The 21,922-nt window shown below is 44.8% G+C and overlaps 1 protein-coding gene across 3 annotated transcripts in view; it reads left to right on the forward strand.

Annotated features, from left to right (window-relative positions):
* The window catches only part of CACNA1E (calcium voltage-gated channel subunit alpha1 E), a 303,256-nt gene that overhangs the window by 77,814 nt on the left and 203,520 nt on the right, over nt 1-21,922 (forward strand). For all 3 annotated transcript variants that reach the window (XM_068538402.1, XM_068538403.1, XM_068538404.1), the window contains exons 4-6: nt 12,398-12,501; nt 13,620-13,772; nt 14,943-15,124. In XM_068538402.1, the coding sequence (XP_068394503.1) occupies nt 12,398-12,501; nt 13,620-13,772; nt 14,943-15,124 (439 nt within the window). The remainder of the gene's footprint in view (nt 1-12,397; nt 12,502-13,619; nt 13,773-14,942; nt 15,125-21,922) is intronic.

Raw genomic sequence — 21,922 nt, forward strand, 5'->3', positions numbered from 1 at the left:
CAGGGTCCTGGTTTCACAGGACCACCAAGTGGCAGAAATGTTCGGAAGAGTAGGGCCTCAGGAACTGTAGGATCGGGGTGCCATCTCCAGCAGAATCCCTTCCTTCATTCTTCTTACCTCTGTGGGATCCGCTTTATTCTTCTCTTTCACTGCAGCCAGCTTTGTTCTGTGAGAGGAAACATGGACAATGACAGCCTTTTATTTTATGGCTTATATTTTATTTTATAGCTGCTTCAGAAGAGTTCAGCCAAACTCTGGTCCTAAGTCCAAACATCCCAGGGCACTCCCTGTCTCTGAACCTGTAAACTGGCCAGCCATGTCACATAAGAACATTGTCATTTCTGAAAAGAACTGTATGGGTAGAGTGGTGTTTTTGGAAGAAAGGCAGTACAAACCATAGGCGGCCACTCAGTAGGGGTGGTGCTGTACTATAAAGTTGGTGCTTGTAATCTGGTATTGGAGTTTGCTAGTGCATTCTTCTGCCGAGGCTGACATTAGGGCCTTGGCCCCCACATGGACAATTAGCTGCGTTCTGTTCCTCAGCTGGGCTCTCTCCCTGGCTAGCCGTCTCACAGATGCTTGTTCCTGGTCCTGCAGGAGACCTGGTGAGAGAAAGTGTGTGGGTGGTAGATCAACAGAAATCCGTCACCACTACTAGCAAAACAACTCAAAGAACATGTATTTATGTTAGCGAGTTCTTATAATGTGGGGTTTCCCTCTCCAGCAGTTCTCCTTCTTTGCCAACTCTCTGAAGCTCAGTTTTGGTAACATGCATAGGGTGCTGCAATCACAGGACACCATAAGGCTCTGCAGAGAGGCAGCTCTGTGGTTGTCCAAGAGAAGGCATTTGTCAAATATATGTGCCTTTGGGATATATTTGTAGCTATTAGCCGTTAATCTTTTGTAGCTACTGAAATCACTCCAAATTTGGAATCTAAATTTCTGGGTTTGAGTCTCAGTTTGACCATTTACTATCTCAAGTGACCTTGGGCTAGCCAATTTCTCTCTGTGAGCCTTAATTCTCACACTTATAAAATGGGGGATAATGGTATCGCTATGGAACAGGGTTACGTAAGCTGTGAAACAACATTGAGGCAGTTTTCTCTCATCATCATAGTCATCACCTGGTCCTGAATGACAGTCAGAGTTTCTACCCATTGCCTTGACATTTCTCTTTGCTGTGTCTGAGTGAATAATCAGGGACTTTCTAAAAAAAAAAAAAAAAAAAGGAAAGAAAGGAAGGAAGGCAGGAAGGATGGAAGAAAGAAGGAAGGAAAGAAAAGGAGGGAGAGAGGAAGGAAAGAAAGAAGGAAGGAAGGAAAGAGAAAGAAAGAAACAAAAAGAAAGAAAGAAGAAAGGGAGGCAGGAAAAAAGAAAGAAGGAAGGAAGGAAAGAAAGAAAGAAGGAAGAATGGATGGAAGGAAGGAAGGAAAGAAAGAAAGAAGGAGAGAAAGGAAGGGAGGGAGGAAAGAAAGAAGGAAGGAAGGAAAGAGAGAGAGAAAGAAGGAAGGAAAGAAAGAAAGAAAGGAGGGAGGGAGGGAGGAAGGAAGGAAGGGAAGAAAGAAAGAAGGAAGAATGGATGGAAGGAAGGAAGGAAAGAAAGAAAGAAGGAGAGAAAGGAAGGGAGGGAGGAAAGAAAGAAGGAAGGAAGGAAAGAGAGAGAGAAAGAAGGAAGGAAAGAAAGAAAGAAAGGAGGGAGGGAGGGAGGAAGGAAGGAAGGAAGGGAAGAAAGGGAAGAGAGAAAGAAACCAGGGACCACTGGTAGGAACTTGACCTTTGTTTCCACTACACTGAGGTTAAGGAGCTAAAACCCTCCTTTACGTTTTCCTTGTTCTTCACCTTGCATCATTTGGGGAAACTTTTCTTTTGGATTAAGGCTTCCTTTGGAGACACCGTGGGGTTAAGTTTTATGCATCCCCTAGGGGATGTTTAAAGAAGAAAGCAGAAGGGAATTTTCATCAGTGCTGCAGGTCCCTGAAAATTATGACCCGTGGCTGGGGGGTCATCCTGGCAACCTCTTCATTTCTGCCTGAGAGAGACCATGAGTGCTTCTCCCAGAGTGGGTGGGGACTAGTTGTGAAGCACATTGCCTTTGGTCAGACTGTTGCTCAGCTTGAGGGAATCACTGTCTGAGAGGTTCTCTTATGGCAGCGGTTCTCAACCAGGGCTGCCCTCAGAGGACATTTGATGATGTCTAGAGACGTTCTTAGTTGTCATAACCTGGGGAGGGGGGAATGGAGGAGGGAACGCTATAGGCATCTAGTGGGTAGAGACCAGGGGTGCTGCTCCACATCCTACAATGCACAGCTCGACTCCCTAAACATATGGTCTCAAATGTCAATACAACTTCCTCTCCTTGGTGTGACATGGTTTGATTGTTGAGCTTTTTTTTTTTTTTTTCATGTATATTATCCAACTTTATTATTAAATTGTCTTTACCCATTTTATTTTTTATTTTTATTTTTTATTTTATTTTATTTTATTTATTTTTTTACTTATTTCATTTTTTTTTTAACATCTTTATTGGAGTATAATTGCTTTACAACGGTGTGTTAGTTTCTGCTTTATAACAGAGTGAATCAGCTATACATATACATACGTCCCCATATCTCTTCCCTCTTGCGTCTCCCTCCCTCCCACCCTCCCCATCCCACCCCTCTAGGTGGTCACAAACCACCGAGCTGATCTCCCTGTGCTATGCGGCTGCTTCCCACTAGCTATCTGTTTTACGTTTTGGTAGTGTCTATATGTCCATGCCACTCTCTCACTTTGTCACAGCTTACCCTTCCCCCTCCCCGTATCCTCAAGTCCATTCTCTAGTAGGTCTGTGTCTTTATTCCCGTCTTACCCCTAGGTTCTTCATGACCTTTTTTTTTTTTTTCTCTTAGATTCCATATATATGTGTTAACATATGGTATTTGCTTTTCTCTTCCTGACTTACTTCACTCTGTATGACAGACTCTAGGTCCATCCACCTCACTACAAATAACTCAATTTCGTCTCCTTTTATGGCTGAGTAATATTCCATTGTATATATGTGCCACATCTTCTTTATCCATTCATCTGTCGATGGACACTTAGGTTGCTTCCATGTCCTGGCTATTGTAAATAGAGCTGCAGTGAACATTGTGGTACATGACTCTTTTTGAATTATGGTTTTCTCAGGGTATATGCCCAGTAGTGGGATTGCTGGGTCCTATGGTAGTTCTATTTTTAGTTTTTTAAGGAGCCTCCTTACTGTTCTCCATAGTGGCTGTATCAATTTGCATTGAACTTTCTTTTGGTGGGAAAGGAAAGAGAGGAGTTTTACGCTAAGATTTTACTGCTCATCAAAAGGCATATTTTGGGACTCCTTCATATCCACTAAGATTCTTATGAAACTTAATTAGAAACCCCATTTTAAAATCCAGAAAGGGTTGTCTTATCTTTATTAAATACAGAGCTACTTGTTCCCTCCTGGAAATAGATCTTCTCTATTGGAAAGGGGCAATTTGACCCTGCCCTCCTCCCATCTTCCTAAGAAATATTAGGGCTTCTGGGTATGATTTATTATCTGTGGACTTATAAGAAAGTCCATATTCCACTCTTATGACCCAAGCCAAATGCCAAAACAAACAAACAAAAACAACCAACCCCCCCCCCCCCCCCGCCAAAGAAAACAAAACAGAAACAAGTGGCTGCCTCAGGATGATTTTGAAGTTAGCGTGTGTGTATGTGATCTCTTTAACATTGCCCATTCCCCGGGACAGCAAGATGCTAATGCTACTTCAGGTACCATAGGAGGGAACAGGGTACCTCCTAGAATGCTGTGTCTGCAGTTCTTAGAAAATCACTAAACCTTTCAAGGCAGACTGTTTCATTGTTCTGGGAAAACACCAAGAATGGTACTATTAAAGCAGCAATTCATGTTGGTCCATCTCATCCTCTCCTTAGAGAGAGTGAGCGTGTGTATTGGCTGGTTTCTATATCTGGGTTTTTCAAACTGTGGGCCAAACCCCATTAGAGGGTCATGAAAGCAATATAGTTGGTTGCAACCAGCATTAAACACAAGGTAGAAAAGAAGAACTGAAGAGAAAATATGAATGTATTACACATAGAAAGAGTAGGTATTATTTTATGAAGCATTATACAATTATATATGCACATGCCCCCTGGCTTGTGATGTAAAATATGTTTTTTACTGTAGGCTGTGGTCAGAAAAGCTTTGAAAATCATTGCTGTTTATGCTTTTACATTTGTTCTAAGAACATGGGTCAGTTGAAGCCCCACAGCATGTTTTCCCTTACACCAAAGGCCTGAGTTCCATCCCCTGCTCATTCTTTAACCAGTCACTACTCGGGACAATGGACTTAGACTTTTGCTTAGACTAATTTGCTTAGACTAATCTAGGTGCACCCTCTGGGCTGGAGAGGGGCCCAGCCTCTTTAGTTGGCATGACCAGAGGGTATCTCTGTGACCTGAGAAGATTATTTCTAGTCTCTGCAGCCTCTCCACTCTCCATCCTTCCCTGGACCACTAGGTTCCAGGCACAAAAGCCCTTGTTTGAATTTTTCAAGTATGCCAGTCTCCTTTCTGCCTCTGGGCCTTCTGCACGTGCCTTTTCCTGCATCTGGGATGTTCTCCCCACATTGCTTCCTCTGGCCACTCATACCTTACCTTTGAGCTCATGTGCTATTTCCACTTCCCTCATATGCCTTTCTTTCCTGACCTTCCACTTCCTATAATTGTGATCTATTTAGTGCCTGTCTTCTTCATTAAAATTCATGAGGACAACCACCATCTCCACCTTGTTCTCCATTGTAATGCCAGCATCTCCTGCATGGCATACACTCAATACGTATCAGTAGATTGTAGATGGGTTCTGGGCTCTGGGATGGAACTAAGCCTGAATGGGATCAAGGGGCCCCAGCATAAGGGCTGGGGAGGAAAAGGAGACAGCTTGCAGAGACTGGGGACTGGGCTGGGCCTGACCCCTGCTGTCTCTTTCCCAGCCTCACTCTCTTCCCTCAAGTATATTTTGGTCAAGTTGAATGTTGGAGAGGGGAGACTTGTCTCCATGTAAACAATTTAATATATGCTGACATTTTTGGTTTTGATTAGATGATGTAAAGTGTTTAGAAATTGATTCCCAGATCAAATCACACTTTCAGTAATTCATTAAAAAGAAACGGAGAGCCAAACATAAGGTGTAATTCAGTAGATTTTTGATAGATCATCATTATGTGCACGTGTGGTTTAGATGGATGTCCAGTTACATGTACAGGTGCCTGTGGGCTCACTCACAGTTCCATGGACAAGTCCAGCCAATCCATCTCAATGGGGGGATGTATTAGTACTCATTTATCCCTGAGTCAAGGGTATTTCTTGGGCACCACTGTTGCATATTGTTAGGGAAGGGGCCGTGGTAGATGGAAATGTGAAAGGCAGTTCCTGCTATCAAGGAGCTGGCTTTGAACTGAGTTATGAGGATCCAGCTAATTATCATTAGTGATCAGACTTTTGTTCTAAGATGCAAGAACAGTATGCAATCAAGTGTTAAATGTTGTGCAGCCCTCTGGATGGTCAGAGAAAGGGGAGATTGGTGTGAGCTGCAGGGGTGTAGCACCATGTGGGTAGGCTTTGACTCACAGAGTGTGAGAGCGTGAAGGAGTCCAAGAGAGCTCTCTATCTGACCACCTCATTTTATAGATAAGAAAACAAATATATTCTTTCTCTTTTTCCTCCACAACACCTATTTATTACTTAATAGACGTTGTTGTTTTTTGTAGTTATCCTATATCCAGCTTCTTCCATGGTCCCTGATCTCCATTTTGGGAGAATCTTTTATTGTTTGTGCTCTTGCTAGGGGTCTTGCTCTGCTTGGAAGTGGTGGAGGACTGTCCCAGTGCAGCCAGATGAGGTATAAGGGGACATGTGACTTAAGCTCAACCACATGGCTTTTTTCCACATGACTTTTAAGCTAGTGACATTATGACATTAGATTTCATTGGCAGATATATTCCTAAGAATATCCACAGTGGCCTAAGAATCAGATGTCCTGGATTCTCTGACCTTTGCCAAGTGTACTAGTTTCCTATCGCTGCTGTAACAAATTACTGCAAACTTGGTGGCTTAAAGAAAATTAATTTTCTTACAGTTCCAGAGGTCAGAAATCCAAAATCCATTTTACTGGGCCAAAATCAAGGTGTCAGCAGGGCTGTGCTCCCACCAGAGGCTTTAGGAGAGAATTCATTCCTTTGTCTTTCTGAGCTTCTCGAGCTGTATTTCCTGTGCTCTTTGACTGGTGGGCCCTTCTTCCATCTATCAAAGCCAGCAGCATAGCATCTTGCTTCACTCACCGTATTGCCTTCTTTCTAGTCAAGTCTTCCTGTGCCTCCCACCTATAAGGGCACTTGTGATTGCTTTTAGGACCTACTTAGATAATCCAGAATAATTTCCCCATCTCAAAATCCTTAATCACATCTGCAAAACTTCTTTTTGCCATATTAGGTAACATTCACAGGTTCCAGGGATTAGGACCTGGGTATCTTTAGGAAGCATTATTCAGCCAACTACACAAAGATTCCTGCTTTTCTGTTTTCCCAGCCTGGTCTTCCAATATACCTTCAGTTCTGTGAGATCCTGATATCGTCTCAATATACTTTTTTTTTGGTTTGTTTGCTTAAGAAGGCTAAAATTAGTTTCTGTCGTTTTCAACCAGGAACCCTATGTGGTAAATCAGCGCTGTGTGAAGAACTTTACAAGCAACCTCTTTTAAACAACATCAACCCTCTTAGGGAGGCACTGTCCCCATTTTACAGATAAGAAAACTATAGCTCAGAGAGACAGTTGCATAAGGCCACACAGCTAGTGTGAGTGATGGAACTGGTATTAAAACCAGCCAGTATGACTGGAGAGCATGGGCTCAACTACTTTCTCAGAATCCTAGTTCAAGTCTCTCTTGATTGTGGACCTTTTTTCAAGGACAGGCAGGATTTCATCTGGGCCCTGAAGTCTGGATCATATTATTGAGGCAGGAGAGAGATGGCATAAGAAGGGCATTCCAGGCAAGAGCTAGGCTGGAGAGTAAAAGGTAAATCCAAGAGATGCAGTAGAGGAAAGATATGATGGACTTTGGTGCCTCACTGGAGATAACATAGTAAAAGAGATGAAGGCGTCAACCTCCCAGGGAACAGTTTTAAGTGAACACAGCAACTCATTTCTGTTGACTACCCAAGGAAATGATATCCTGAGTCAACTCTGGGTTGGAATCCAACTTGAATTAGGTGCCTTCCTGCCTCCTCTGGGTCTCCTCATAACATGGGCTGGATAAATACCTAACACCTTTTGCTACTGTTAATCAGTCTTTTTGCACAGATATCAACAACTTGGCTTTCAAATGCTAATGAGGTTCTCCCTGGGGATTTATATGGTCCGAGACAAAACAGGTGATTTCTGGAGCTCAGGAGGGAATTCTAGGCCTGATGCTAACAGTCCTGGGCTTGTGTCTCTTCTCAGAAGAAAAGTTGAATGTTCATTTGGGGCCGGGGCAACCACTGAGAGGGAGGCTCTTTACTTGGTCATTTCTGGTCACCACTGAAGTAGAGTTACCAGATTTAGCAAATTAAAATATGAGATGCCTAGTTAAGTTTGAATTTCAGATAAGCAATGAATCATTTTTAGTGTAATATTTGTACAATGCTTCCGGGCACCTTCAGCCATGGGAGTGTATAGTGAAATACATGTGTGCAAAGAGACTGTTAGATCTGGATCGACAAGGAGGTTATGGCAGAACCCCAAGGGCAGAAGGAATACAGCGCTGAAGAATTCTTTGAGTGACGACTTGGGAAGAGACCCCTGGTTATAATTGCCCAGAGCATCACTCCCATCATCTGCTGTGCCGTGCCACTGTGTGATGGTCAGGCCACACCCTCAGAATCATATCGGCCTCCATTCTCTTCTTACCTGCTGACATGACACCTACAAGCAAAAACGATAGAGGCAGGGCTGAGCCCTGACATCCATCAGGAAACACTTTTTGAACGTTCACAGCGTATAGAACACAGTCTCTGTGCTGGTGCTGGTCAGAAGTTTGTTTGCTGTCTGACTGTCCTCTGCTTGGGGGATAAAGTAGTAATTAAGCCCCCCTCTGTGTCCAGAGCTCTCCACCAGGCTCTGTGCTCATGGTGACAAAAGGAATGGAGAACACAGCCTTCACTCCTGAAGAGCACATGCGTATGCCTCTTGGGACGGCGGAGAGCTTAGCTTTTATTAACTCAGAACTGAACTCCTCCTCAGTGGCCTCGCTCTGACCTTGTGGTGCACGTGTCCCTTCCTGTGTGTGTGTGTAGATACTGTGGCGGGCGGTCACCTCCTGGGGTGCGAGGAGCCTCCTACCTTGCTGGTCCTGAGAATGATTGCTGTCAAGTCTGTAGGAGGTAGCAGTTTGTGGCCTTGGAATGGAGGAAACCAAGTTCCCTGGCTTGTTTGGCGACCACACTCTGCAACCTTGATATTTTTAGCAACTCACTGGACTAAGGAACAGCGGAGCTGCCTGGGACCGAGAAGACGCTGCCTGGCATCATGGCAGAGAGGGAAACGATGGGTTTTGATCTCACAGGAGAACTAACTTTAATGCCTGTTCCTGCCATTTATTAGAAATTTAATTTTGTTCTGAGCTTCAGTTGCCTCCCCTATGAAGTGGAGTCGATAGTAATATCAGGATATTTTGGAGGATTTAATGAGATAACATATTGGAAAATGCTAGCAGATAGTAAGCTCTGTATTTGTCCACCGCGGTGTTTCCCATTCTCATAGCACTTTGTAAACACCTCTGTTCTGACACTCTTCACGGTGAATTATAATCATTTCATTTCCGTGTCTGTCTCCTTCCACTAGACTGAGGGCCAGGGCCTTTTCCTCTGGTTCACTTACCCAGAGCCTCTCGCGCAGGCCTGCTCCGGACAAGGCTCGGAGTTGTGCTGAGCTGGGTACTCTTCAGTACTTGGGTTTTGCTAGGAGGCAAGTCTTTGAATTTTGAGTCTTCCTCTTTCCTCCCTCCCTCTCTAACTCTCCCACTGAGGGCTGGGCAGATCTTGCCCTGTGGGATCTGTTTGAGAGCAGGAGTCTTAGCGGTACATCAGAAGATCCTCATTAGACCCTACAATGCTCGAGGCCAGATTTCCAGTGCACTCCTGTATGCTCACACAGGCGCGTGTTTGGGTAGCAAATCAGCCGTGCTATCCTAATCTTTTCATTGATAAGTTCTAGGGTCTCTGCTTCAACACGTTTATTACTTTCATCAGTGCAGTTTTGAGCATTTATTGAACACCTTTTACTTGCCAGACCCTGGGCTAGGTGTGGGGCCTGTCGAGATGAGGAAGACAGTGTCTCCAGGTGAGATGCTCTGGATCTCAGAGGGTAGACAGATGAGAACACAGAGACTTCCTTTGGGACGTGGTAAGGGCAGTGATGGCGATGGGCACGGAATTTTATGGGAGCTCAGAATAGGGCCCTTTTCCTTAATTATCTTTTCCTCTAAGGATCCCATTGCTCCTGTTTCTGACAGGTGGATCGGGGAGCCAAATTGTGATTCCTGCCCTCAAAGATGATTTGAATACTAGCAGGCAGCCAGTGGCCAATGTGCAGCAGCCAGAGGTTCAGTTGACAGCCCTCCTGCACTGGATGAAAGAGAAGAAAATTCTGAGGGCCAGGGGAGCACAGGGCCACAGGCGCACAGCCCTGCCTGAAGTGTGATGGGGCTTTGGAGGACTGGGGAGAGGTTGGTTGAGCTGAGGGTAAAAACGGCCTGGACACATCTCATGGCTGGCCACACGAGGCCCCTGCACCATATTTTTGCTTCTCTCTTTGATGTTAACTTTACTTTTCTTCTCTTTCCCATGTCATCATCCCTGTTTCTCTGACATTTGCTTCTCCACCAGCTTTCATTTCTTCTTATTTCCCTTATTGCTTTCATCTCCACATTTCCTTTGCTCACTGCCCATCCTCTCATTCTCCTTTCCCTCTACTGCTTTCTTTTTCTCTCTACACCTGTGCCTTCTTGCCCTTTAATGTCGTCCTTGGCCTCCTACCTCTGTGTTCCAAAATGTACCTTGTTCATCTCTGGGCTGGGGAGGAGATTTTCATTTTCAGCGGCCCTTCTTATGATATGAAAGAGCATCTCACATGTATCTGGGTATCCTAGGAAACAGAACTCTGGTTTCTGAACGGGGCAGATTCTATCCACTATGTTTGTAAGACAGCGAACCAGAGGGAAAGCAGCCTCCATGCGTGCCCCTCCGAAGACTGAGAGTACAGTGCTCCTTCCCTTGTTAGCAGAATCAGGGGAGCAGTGACACCATTTTCCTGGGGTTCTGCTTCTCTATCACTGTACCTATCCTTGAAGCTTCTCTTTCTCTCTCTCTTTTTTCCTTTGTTTTTTTTCTATTTCTGTCCTGTTTTTCACTCCTATTTTCCATGTTTCTCCTTGTTCTCTCTTCTCTTCAGTTTTTTCCTACTTACTAGAAATTACATCCCTCCCCTCCCTAATGTTACTCTTTGGCCTTGGAAGATAGAGTCAAATGCAGTGTCTCCTAAATTCCCTGCTTTTAAGATGAGAGGATGGAAGTTTGGGTTGGGAGAGACAAAGAAAACCTAGCTCCTGAGATGCTTTATGAGACTAAACTTTCTTTCTGGTTCTGATTTTGAGATTGGATCAATATAGAATTATAGAATCTTAAGGTTGAAAGAAATCTCTATTGGTCATTTAAATAACCTTCAACCCAATGTTGGAACCCTCTTACCTTCGTAAAAGAGAGTTCTTCTGTCTGTCCTCGAATACTTCGAATGTCGGGAAGTCACTACCACATAAAGCAGCCCACTTGGCTGTTGGCCAGCACTGCTTGTATCAAAGTTACTGCTCGTGATTATAATCTGGATCTGCGTAATTTGTCTCTGTTGATCCCATATCTGCTTTCTAGAGATAATAGAGCATAAACCTTTCATTCACGTATTAAAGGGACTTCAAGGTATCTTGAATGTCCAGTGTCAGAGAAACAGGGTTGATGACATGGGAAAGAGAAGAAAAGTAAAGCTAACGTCAAAGAGAGAAGCAAAAATACGGTGCAGGGGCCTCGCGTGGCCAGCCACGAGATGTGTCCAGGCCCTTTTTACCCTCAGCTGAACCAACCTCTCCCCCGTCCTCCAAAGCCCCTTAAGATAATTAAATGAAATAAATCATTCTTGCCACCCTTTGACCATATAGAAAACTCAGTTTTCTGAATGAGTCATTCCCCAATGGTTCCACATAGCTGAAATTGTCCTGGAAGTTGTAAGGAAGAAAAAGCACTACCCTACAGAAAGAAGACTAAAATTAGACAAAGTTGTAAAGGCAATATTATTAACATTTGTGTTAGATATAATGTCTGTTTTGCACGTTATAGTTTACAGAACACTCATAACATTCAATACCGTGTCGTTTTATTTTTGTAACTAGGCCATGGTACTCCCCCGGTTTGTAGATGAGGGTAGTGTGGCTCATAGAGGTTGACTGGCCTCAAGGCACCCAGTTCACAAGTGCATGAGTCAGGACTGAAACCCAGTTCTTCTGACTCTTAGTCTTCTGCTGTACCTGTCATAAATACTTAAGTGTCTTTGTCTCTCCAAAGTACCTGCAGTGTCATGGGATTATATGAAATAAATTGTCTCCTCAAGACAAGGTACTTGGTGTACACAATCTAATAGGATTGTTATGGATTTTTGTTGTGTGTGTGTGTGTTCCTGGATATGGCTGTGGAAGTAGAAAAGTGGAAACAAAGAAACCAAATCCAGGTCACACAGTGATTTGGGGGCGATTATAAAAATACTGCATGGGGACCAGTGACGTTATTCCCTAAGTATAAGCATCAGAGTGATTGATTTTGTTTGGTAAAAATTCTAAGCGTCAAGGTAAAGAAGAGTGAGTTACTCCTTTACTGCAGTTAATCCAGAGAAATTTCCTGAAGGCGATAGGAGACAGGGGAATCTAAGAAAATTTTAAAATAAAATATGTGAGGCCCTTGGTAGGTTGGAAAGAGGGGAAGGAAATTGGCAAGGGGCAGAGAGGAGGGTGGGGGACACGGTTTCGGGGCAGGAATGAGACAGATGCTGGGGACCTTGTGTTTTACTAATGATTTGGAGCTAGGATTCCAATGTGATGATCAGTTTTCCTCCTTTTCGAAGTGAAACCCAGATGCGGCTAAATTTAATTCCACTCGGAATCACTGGTGATTCACCCAAGCTCAGGTGCGCCCACACGCAGCTGGCATCAGCTCTGTGTGCTTTCCAGGCTGATGATTCTTCTTTAACCCAGCTTCCCCCATGGAACAGGGGGAGAAAGGCAGACTGTGGTAACCTTGACCTTCTGTGTCTCCATCTGCAGCATCCTGGCCACTGCGGGAACCCACTTCAACACACATGTGGACCTGAGGACGCTCCGGGCTGTGCGTGTCCTAAGGCCCCTGAAGCTCGTGTCAGGGATACCTAGTGAGCACCTTTCTTCTTTCTCCTCTGCTGATAGCTTTACTGATGTGTCCTCAACCAGATCCAGGGTCGAAGAGAATTAGGGATAAACAAGAAATAATTTCTCCTGAGAGGAAGCCCCTGCAGTAATAAATAGAGGACCTGCAGCAATCTGGCATCACCTTCCACTTTAAAATTTAGCAGATTTTTTTCATATTTAAAAGATAATGAAAGATCTTTGTAAAAAATTTGGAAAGTAAAGGAAACAATACAAAATGAAAATGAAGAGCACCCATTATCCTATCACTCAGAAATAACTTTTGTTAACATTTTAGCATATTTTTTTCATTCATTTTTTCCTGTGCATTTTAATGTGATTGGGATTATGCTGTATTTTTGGTATTGGATCCCATCATAAGCATTTGATATTCCTGACATTAAAAATTCTTCAGAAATATGATTTCTAAATCTGTATTATAGTCTGTCTTATACGGTCCCTGACTTGGGTAGTCATTGCTACACTGCTATTCATTTAGGTTATTTCCAGTTGTCTTTTTCTAACTAGAAATAGTGCTGCAACAAACATCTTTTTACTTAAACATTATTCAAATCTCTGATTATTTTCTTAGGCTAGAATCCTAGAAGGACAATTTCTGGGTCAAAGGATATGGTGTTTCATGAACAGTGGTTGTACTAATCCTGCTTCCCCAACAGTGGGTGGGAGAGCTGGGTCTGAGATAGAGTTGTGGGGAAGATGAACTTTGTCCTTGTTCTTACAGATTTATAGCCTAGCAGGGCTGGGCCTAATTCCCTTTAGGAAAGAAGCGTATTCTAATAAGTTTCATCTATAAGAGGAATCCAGAAGACAGCATGGGTGCAATGAATAAGGGAAGGGTGATAGGCATGTAAATGATCAGGGAATGGTGAAGAAGAGGTAGGGATTGATCCCTAGGGGAGGGGGTGATGGCAGTCTTTGGCTTGACTTATCCTGGTTATCCCTTTGTGAATTGCTTTATCATCTCAGGATCAATGGTTCTTTTCCCTCAAAGACTTGCCCCTCTTCTCCCAGGAAGAAGTCAGCCTGCCGTATCAGGTGGTGCTAAGCGAGGGTTCCATTTATCATTCTCTTTCTTTCCTTCTAGGCTTGCAGATTGTGTTGAAGTCCATCATGAAGGCCATGGTGCCTCTTCTGCAGATTGGTCTTCTGCTCTTCTTTGCCATCCTGATGTTTGCTATCATTGGCTTGGAGTTCTACAGTGGGAAGTTGCACCGAGCTTGCTTCATGAACAATTCAGGTAGGGTCACTATTTTCTGACTTCTGCTTCTTCCTTCCTCTCTCCTCTGGTCATTGGGGTAATTTCAGGGCATTTGGAGGCTGGTTGGAAAAGTATGTCCTATCCCAACCCTAGAATTAGAATCGGAGACCTCCTAGTCAGCAGCTTTATGAGGCACAACCAGCCTAAAGATACCCATTGTGCATTGATATCGCAAAGCGAATAACCTCTTAGGTTTATAGTTTATTTCAATAGAAGGTCTCAGCTGCCCCATCCCTTGGTAGGAGGCTATCAGAATGCATGTCAAAAACCTTCTGCCTGAAGAATTACCCTTTGTATATGGCCTCTTCGGCCCACAGCCAGAGAGACCAGGAGTCCAGAGTCAGATCTGGGGCCCTCCAGATCTTGCGGACATTTTCCGTCCATGCTCGAGCTCATGACCTTCCCCCTCTCTGCTGTGACCCACACGTAGTGTGGAAGAACTGAGGGAGTTCTGAGCATGACTTGGCAGGGGTGCTTGGGAGATTAGTAGGGTACACAGATCTGGCATTCTTGTCTCCCTGTATCTTCTTTGTTCTTTTCAAGTTCAGTAGAGTGCTTTAGGAGGAAAGGGAGCAGGGGAGAGGTTGAAGGAGCCCAATTAGGTACCATGTTTTTATGAAAAGAATCTTCAAAGGACACCTTCCACGTTGGATTTTTATTTTTTATTTTTGTCTTATTTAAGATGAGGAATTTAGGCCATAAAAACAAGGAGTTAAGATCCACGGAAAGGACTGTAGTTTATAATTGTTCCCAAGGAACCCAGAAAGAACTAAGGGTCTATCCTGGAGTCTAAAGTTAGAAAATCTGTAAGATTCTGCTTTCAGCTCAGACCTTTCTGGGTGACCCAGTGCTGTAAATTCCCGTGGGACTCAGGAGAAGGTAGAAGATGTGACCTGAGGAAAGAGCGGGGGGGGGGGGGGGCATGTGGAGGAGGCTTCATTTTCACAGGAGGTTGGGAAACATTGGGTTGAACACATGGTATGTGAGCTGTGAGGTGTAGAGATGCCAGAGAAGGGTAGGAGCCAGAGACAAAGAAGGACAAACCTTTCCGTGGGAAATAGAATTGCATGCTTGTGGCCTCCTGGGATCATTTCCAGCTCATGCTAAGCATCACGTGGTTTATCCCCCACCCTCCAAATGTGTCTGCAGGTATTCTAGAAGGATTTGACCCCCCTCACCCATGTGGTGTGCAGGGCTGCCCAGCTGGTTATGAATGCCGGGACTGGATCGGCCCCAATGATGGGATCACCCAGTTTGATAACATCCTTTTTGCTGTGCTGACTGTCTTCCAGTGTATCACCATGGAAGGGTGGACCACCGTGCTGTACAATGTGAGTAGAGCTGGCAAGGGGCCGGAGCAGGAGGGAAGGATCATGGAATGGGGCTTCTGGCATGGTTTGGGCTGGTTAGTCTGAGAAAAGGGAGGGCTGGGGATGTGTGTGTGTGTGTGTGTGTGTGTGTGTGTGTGTGTAGACTCAACCATGGTTGCCCTCCCACGGGCTACCTTTACCTTTCCTTCTAACCTGATTCCGTCTGTATAAATAATGGCTGGAACACGGGGTGGCATACAAAAAGCCCCCTTTAGAAGGACTTCTGGACATAATCTATACTTAGTAGTTTATTGGCCTCTGTTTTTTGGCCTCTTGCTAAGTACACAGCTTCTTAATATAGTTAGGAAATTACATGCCATTTTGATGGGTGAACTGCTAGTTAAATCAGATCAACTCAGCCGTTGTGTTCTGCTACTGGTTCGACATGGTGGTGGGATTCAGTGAGGGGCACCAAGAGGTATAGATTTGTTGGTTGCTGTCTTCAAAGAGCTTACCACTGGTCTGGGAAGGTATTCCAGTAGTTCACACCCCTGGCCACACATTAGAATCAGCTGGAAGGGGGCTTTAAAAATTTACACCGCCTGGGCTCTACTCCAGACAAGTTAAGTAGGAATAGCTAGGGGTAAAGAACTGTCATTGATTTTTTTTTGTAAAGCTTCCTAGCTGATTCTAATATGTAGCTACCCTCAAGAACCATTGCATTACATGCACGTAAGTAACATGCTTAATTGTAAGACTCACTAGGGATGCTTGTTGAAAATTCTGATTCACAGGCCCTTGGAGATTTTGATTTCATGTGGCTTTGAATAGTTGGTGAGCTGAGCTACGTTTTTTACACGTGCCCCTGGTGACTCATGTGATCAGGCATGTTGGGAAAGTTCTGAGTTGGTGTACAAGACAAGGCTATCTAACTGTCTGTGTGGGACGTTAGGGTGACCACTGAAGTGTCTTCCACCTCCCAGAGTCTGATCTCAACAAGCTATGAAAGGCATGGTGCAGAGTCTAAGTTCTAAAATGAAAGGGTGGGGAGGTGTGTGCTTTGATGCATAGGAGGCCTAGCGGGGCAAAGCAATTTGGGCAAATTGTCTTTGTAAACAGGTGCTCATAAAGGTCTGTACCCTCCTATGCATACAGCCAGCCCACCCCAAGGCAGATCCCTTTGGAGCAATCATCCATCTTACTTGCCCTCCCATAGTCTACCTTTACCTTTCCTTCTAACCTGATTCCGTCTGTATAAATAATGGGTGGAACATGGGGTGGCTTACAAAAAGCCCCCTTTAGAAGGACTTCTGGACATAATCTATACTGGAAGGAAAGGAAATGCTGTCTCAGGAGAGACTCAACCAGATTGCCATGGAGGAAGAGCCAGGGTCTGCATAAAGCCTGTACAAGTAGGTACCTAGTAAATGTCCATCACTGACCTGGACCCATTCCCAAGCTCCCAGGCAGGTAGAGCTTTGCAGAAAAGAGCCACAGGCTATTATGCCGAAGCTCTACAGGGCAGTGAAGAAGTCCCAAGGACCAGCATATGCCCAGTAAGCCCAGGGGTTATGTGTGACCTAGAAAACCCTTGAGGACACTCTGGGATTCTCACCAGTTGTGGGGTGGCAGGAAGGAGGGAAGGGAGGCAAGGTTGATGAGTCCAGTCGCTCCTCATTTGAGATGTGAAGGTTGTCTTGAAGCCGTGTCACTCAGATTAACCAAACGCCTCTGGAAATGACAGCACTGACCCCACAGCGGCTGGTGTCATTTGTGGGGCTTTGGGAGGGATGTATTTTAATTATATGTGTAGACTCACCTAAGTGATGTGATAAATGCACTGAAAGCCTGGAGGGAGAAGTGTTGCATTTGAAGATAAAGACGAGATCTGTTGGTCCTCCGGAGCCAAGGCTCAGAAGGTACTGAGATAAACAGGAATCACTCATCACTTACATTAGTTCCTTTGTTCATTCATTCATCCATTCTTTCAACATATATTAGTGAGCATCTGTGATGTGTCAAGCAGTGTGCTAGGCACTGGGGAAACAGAGGGAGAAAAAAAGCGCCATGATCCCTGCTCTCCTGGTGCTCTCTTCAAATTCCAGTCTCTCTCAGATTATCTATCCAACATAGGTATGGAGGTCACACAGAGACAGTGAACTTGCTCTCCTCTCTAGGTGTGCTCTACTGAGGAAGCAGGGACAAGAGGTCAAGCTGCAGATCCTCTGAAACCTTTGATTGCATGGGCTCCCAGGGCCACAGACTCACAGTACCTCTGACAATGACATCAGTCATTGAACTTCAGTTTACTGAAGGCCTCCTGCTACCCCTGTGGCTGGATCCAGGCTTGAGGGAACTCATTGAGCTGTTGGGCTGGTTTCCGAAAAGTGGCTGGTTTCCAAAAAGTGGCTGCTTATGGGGCAGAATGAGCTCATGCCCACTTTGAAATGACATCACTTTCCAAAGCATTGGATCTAGGGGGAGGGCATGGAGCCAGGAGTCCACAGGCAGAGGTGATGGTCGTAGTTAGATGGATAACTACCCCTTGATTCAGGAAAAGTTGGATGAAAAAGGCATCCAATTTTCAGCCAGTGGAACAAGGACAAAGTCTGGCTCCTTAGGAAGAGAAGGAGCCATCAAAGTCTGGGCTTCCTTTGAGCAGGAAACTGGGGTGTAAAGCATGGCCCAGGCAGAGCTCTATTGCAGGAGCTGGATGCACATCCTGGAGTTAGGATTTTCTGCTACTGGAGGAAGGTTCAGAGCTGTGGACTCTTCAGTCTGGTGGGCGTAGGGCTTGCAATATATGGTGGAGTCACATCATACAAGCTTTTGTTAAAGAAACCAAAATTCAACTGAGTCAATTTCAAAGATGTTATTGATTTTATTCAACCATTCATGAATTGGGCAGCATCCCATCTAGCAGCTGGAAAGGAGCTCTGAGGAGCTGTACAAAAAATGAAAGACTTTTATAGGCAGAAGGGCGCTGGACCAGGAAGTTAGTAAAAAGTGGATTAGTTGTGGCAAGGTCACTTTCCTTTGGGGCGTGGCAGGGTTTTATCAGGAAGATGCTGGTGCAGATGACTCACCTGATCACTAGTGCTGAACAGGTGATTCCTGATTGACTAGTTTAAGAGCCCATTTGTGGGAGAGGCTGACACTGAAATGAAGTTTTGGATTGGTGACATGGGGCTTAGCATAAGTGACTCTGTTTTGGACCTGTTGTCTTGTTTTAAACACTTTTAATTTACCCAAATTCAACCATTTAGCTTGGAAAGGAAAGAGGATCCAGGATGGGGGAAAATAACAATTTAAATAGTACAGACTGGGCTTCCCTGGTGGCGCAGTGGTTAAGAATCCGCCTGCCAATGCAGGGGACATGGGTTCGAGCTCTGGTCTAGGAAGATCCCACGTGCTGCAGAGCAACTAAGCCCGTGTGCCACAACTACTGAGCCTGCGCTCTAGAGCCCATGAGCCACAACTACTGAGCCTGTGTGCCCCAACTACTGAGCCCACGTGCTGCAACTACTGAAGCCCACGCACATAGAGCTCATGCTCCACAACAAGAGAAGCCACCGCAATGAGAAGCCTGCGCACCTCAACGAAGAGTAGCCCCCGCTCACCGCAACTAGAGCAAGCCTGCATGCAGCAACGAAGACCCAACACAGCCAAAAATAAATAAATTAAAAAAAATTTTTTTTTAAATAGTACAGACTAATTCACCTACCACCCCTCTCCCGCTTATGCCCATTGAAAGTATGAGATTAGAGATGCTTAGTATCTTGGTTGAAAGCGTGCAGATTCTGAAAGCCCATGTCAATGATACCTGAGTATTTATTTTTCTTCTCTTAATTTTAACTTAAGATTTTGTAATGACAAAACTTTACATATATATTAGAACTGGTTACACACCACTGAATTAACTATGAACAACTAGTCACCTGAGTACTCTAAATAGATGCATGTATACATTTATGTTTCTACATAGAGAAAAATTACCCACTGTGCCTTTTATTGTTACCACTGCTAATAAGACGCAGATATAACTGTGTTGATTTCCCTTTCTACCTCTATTCCTGGAAGGCCCAATTCACCCAGCCACTGTATTTCTTCACAAAGACCACAAAGAAAAGGGAGTCCCTATTTCCCTTTCCAATGCCTCTTCTATTCAGTGGTTACAACAAATACGTAAGATTTATTGGCGCCAGTTATAACCAAACCATTAGGAGAACCTTCAGGTTTACGCTGTACGCAGAAGCTCTCTCAAACATGTGGACTAAGTTTAACCTTTTTCTATGTAACTTAAATGCTTCCCTGGTGTTTGCATCCCTTTTCTGCCGCACAGACCCTTCCTAAATGCCTCCTGTGACCTTGTATGGCTCTGCCATTGATTACCGTTGACTTCATTTGCATGTAGCTTTTCTCATGAGCATGCATGATTGTAAGGGTGGGGGAGAGTTCCCATCGTCAGGGCAACCTGGAGTCCTGCGTGCTGTGCTCAATTTAGTCTCTCCCAGAATTTCAACTCGGCTTGGTCACACTCCAACTGTATTCTTGGCTTCCCTCCCTCTTGTGGTAGAAAGATGCAAAGCAGTCTACGGTTCTGCTGGCTGCTTCTTCCTGTTTTGACTGTCTCTCCAAAGGTCTCCTCCATTTGCAGACTCTCCCCTCTTCTTACTAGTTTAATTCCTTTCATTGCTCCTAACCTGGATAGGTGTTGCTTCTCCAGGACGGCACCTTCTCCCTCAGTGCTGTTCACTCCGCAGATGTTACCGTGGCTCCGTTATTAACTTCTAACCTTCTCCACCTGGGTGAGATGTGGCTCTCAGATCTGGCTTTCTCCCGATTCTGGTCTGAGTCTGATTTCCCTGTTGTCGTTCTGGTTTTATGTTCTCTGCTGTTTGTGGTACCTGGAGTATAATATACAGATTGCAGGGGTTCCCAATCGCTGTCTGCAGTTCCTCCAATCTGTGCTCTTCAAGTCCAGTATTTTTGATCTGTATTTCTACATTTCATCTGTATTTTTCATCAAGCTATTTCTCTTCTCACCTGGTGTCGATAACTCATGCAGATGCGGACATTTCTTGGAGGCGTGCTGTTCTTCGGCTTTGCAGGTACGCCAGCTGTATCTGTTATGACTGCCTCGGTGCTCTATGCTGCTGTGGGGAAGATTTTTATACTCTTTCCTGGCTTTTGGCAAGAAGAGGCAACCTGTGGTCTGATGCTTTCTGAGAGTCTTCCTCACTCTCAGAAGTCCTTTGGTCTGTGACAGTGCCTATGACGCTCCTTTAAGTTGCCTTCTCCCAGCTACACATAGTTAATATTTGCTAAATGGTTAACAGAGAATTCACTTTTTGCCTTGTTGCTGTTTTGCTTATGTATGTTGAAAGAATAATGCCATATCCGAGGGTTGGTGGAAAACTGCCATCTCCAGCTTCCTGAAGTTTCTCTGATTTTATAGTATCTGCAGAGAACGTGTTCGGTGCTGAGTTCCATGCGACTAGGGAATGTTGTCTACTCATCTCTGCTTTAGTTTTCATCACCACCTCCTCCACATGCTCTGGGAACAGAACATACTCAGAGCTCATTTGACAGATAGGGGCCAGGAACCTACCATCATCTTACGGTGTCGGAGTGATAAGGTGTACCAGCTGACCTAGGATAAGGTGTCTAGTTGGTAAAATTTGTAGACTCCTGTAACCGATCAGTCATGCTCTGGAATAGGTGGTTTTTCCCCCCACATCCCTGTCTGCACGAGCCTGTTCCTGTGTCCTTGCTGTTGTCTGGGTCTCTGTAATACAGATGACACCTGGAATCTGATACCAGTGTCTGTTCACCTGTGACTTGTCTAATACACAAAGGGATTGATAAGTGGATACCGGAAGAAGTTAGTCTGCCCCTTTCCCATGAAGGCTGAGAGGTGAAGTAGATGGGGAGGAAGATAAAGAATTGAGTTTGGACATGAATGAAAAATTTGCGATGCTTATTTGATATGGCGGTATAAGGAGAGAGTTGGCTAAATGAATTCAGGGTAGAAGCCTAGGCTGGAGATAATAAATTTGGGAGTTTTCTGTGTGTAGAATGGTATTTAAAGTCCAAAGACTGGATAAACCATCAAAGAAGGGAATATCTAACTATAGAGAAGAGGTTCCAGAACTAAGTTCCAGTGTTAAGATGTGGGTGAGTTAAGGAGTTAGCAAGAAGACTGAGAAGGAGCAGTAGGGGGGCATGGTGTCCTGTAGGCCAAGGGAAGAGAGTGCTTCAGGAAGGAGGAAGTAGCAGTGATCAGCTGAGTCAAATGCTGCCTGGAGATGGGTCAAGGGAGATAAGGGCTAAGAATTAATCATCAGAGGCCAGGAGGAGAAAGTGGGAGGGCCGAAAACCCGATTGGAGAAGGTTTAAGAGAGGTTTGGAGACAGCCATACAGACCGTTTTGTGTTGAGTTTTGTTGAAAGAGAAGCAGAGAGAGTGGGGCAGGTAGAAGAAGTACCATTTGCTTTTTGGTGAGAATGAGTCATTCAAGGTAAAAATCACTGCTGCTGGAGAGAGAGGACAGTTGGTGGAGCAGCCTTCTAAAGCAGGTGAGAGGGGGTGGGCTCCTAGCCCATCAGAGCACAGGTGGAGGGCCAGGCTTGGAGCCCAGCTTCATGGTTCATCTGTAGTCCTAGGAGGGAGGCTGCAGAGGCTGGGATGGGGGTAGACATGGTGACGGAAGCATGTAGAAATTCCCCTATTGCTTCTATTGTCTCGATGAAATAGAAAGTCAGGTCATCAGCAGAAGGTGGGAGGAGGGAAATGCTGGAAGTTTGAGGAAAGGTGGGA

The sequence above is a fragment of the Eschrichtius robustus genome, chromosome 3 (genome assembly GCF_028021215.1).
Source record: "Eschrichtius robustus isolate mEscRob2 chromosome 3, mEscRob2.pri, whole genome shotgun sequence".
Classification (NCBI taxonomy): Eukaryota; Metazoa; Chordata; class Mammalia; order Artiodactyla; family Eschrichtiidae; genus Eschrichtius; species Eschrichtius robustus.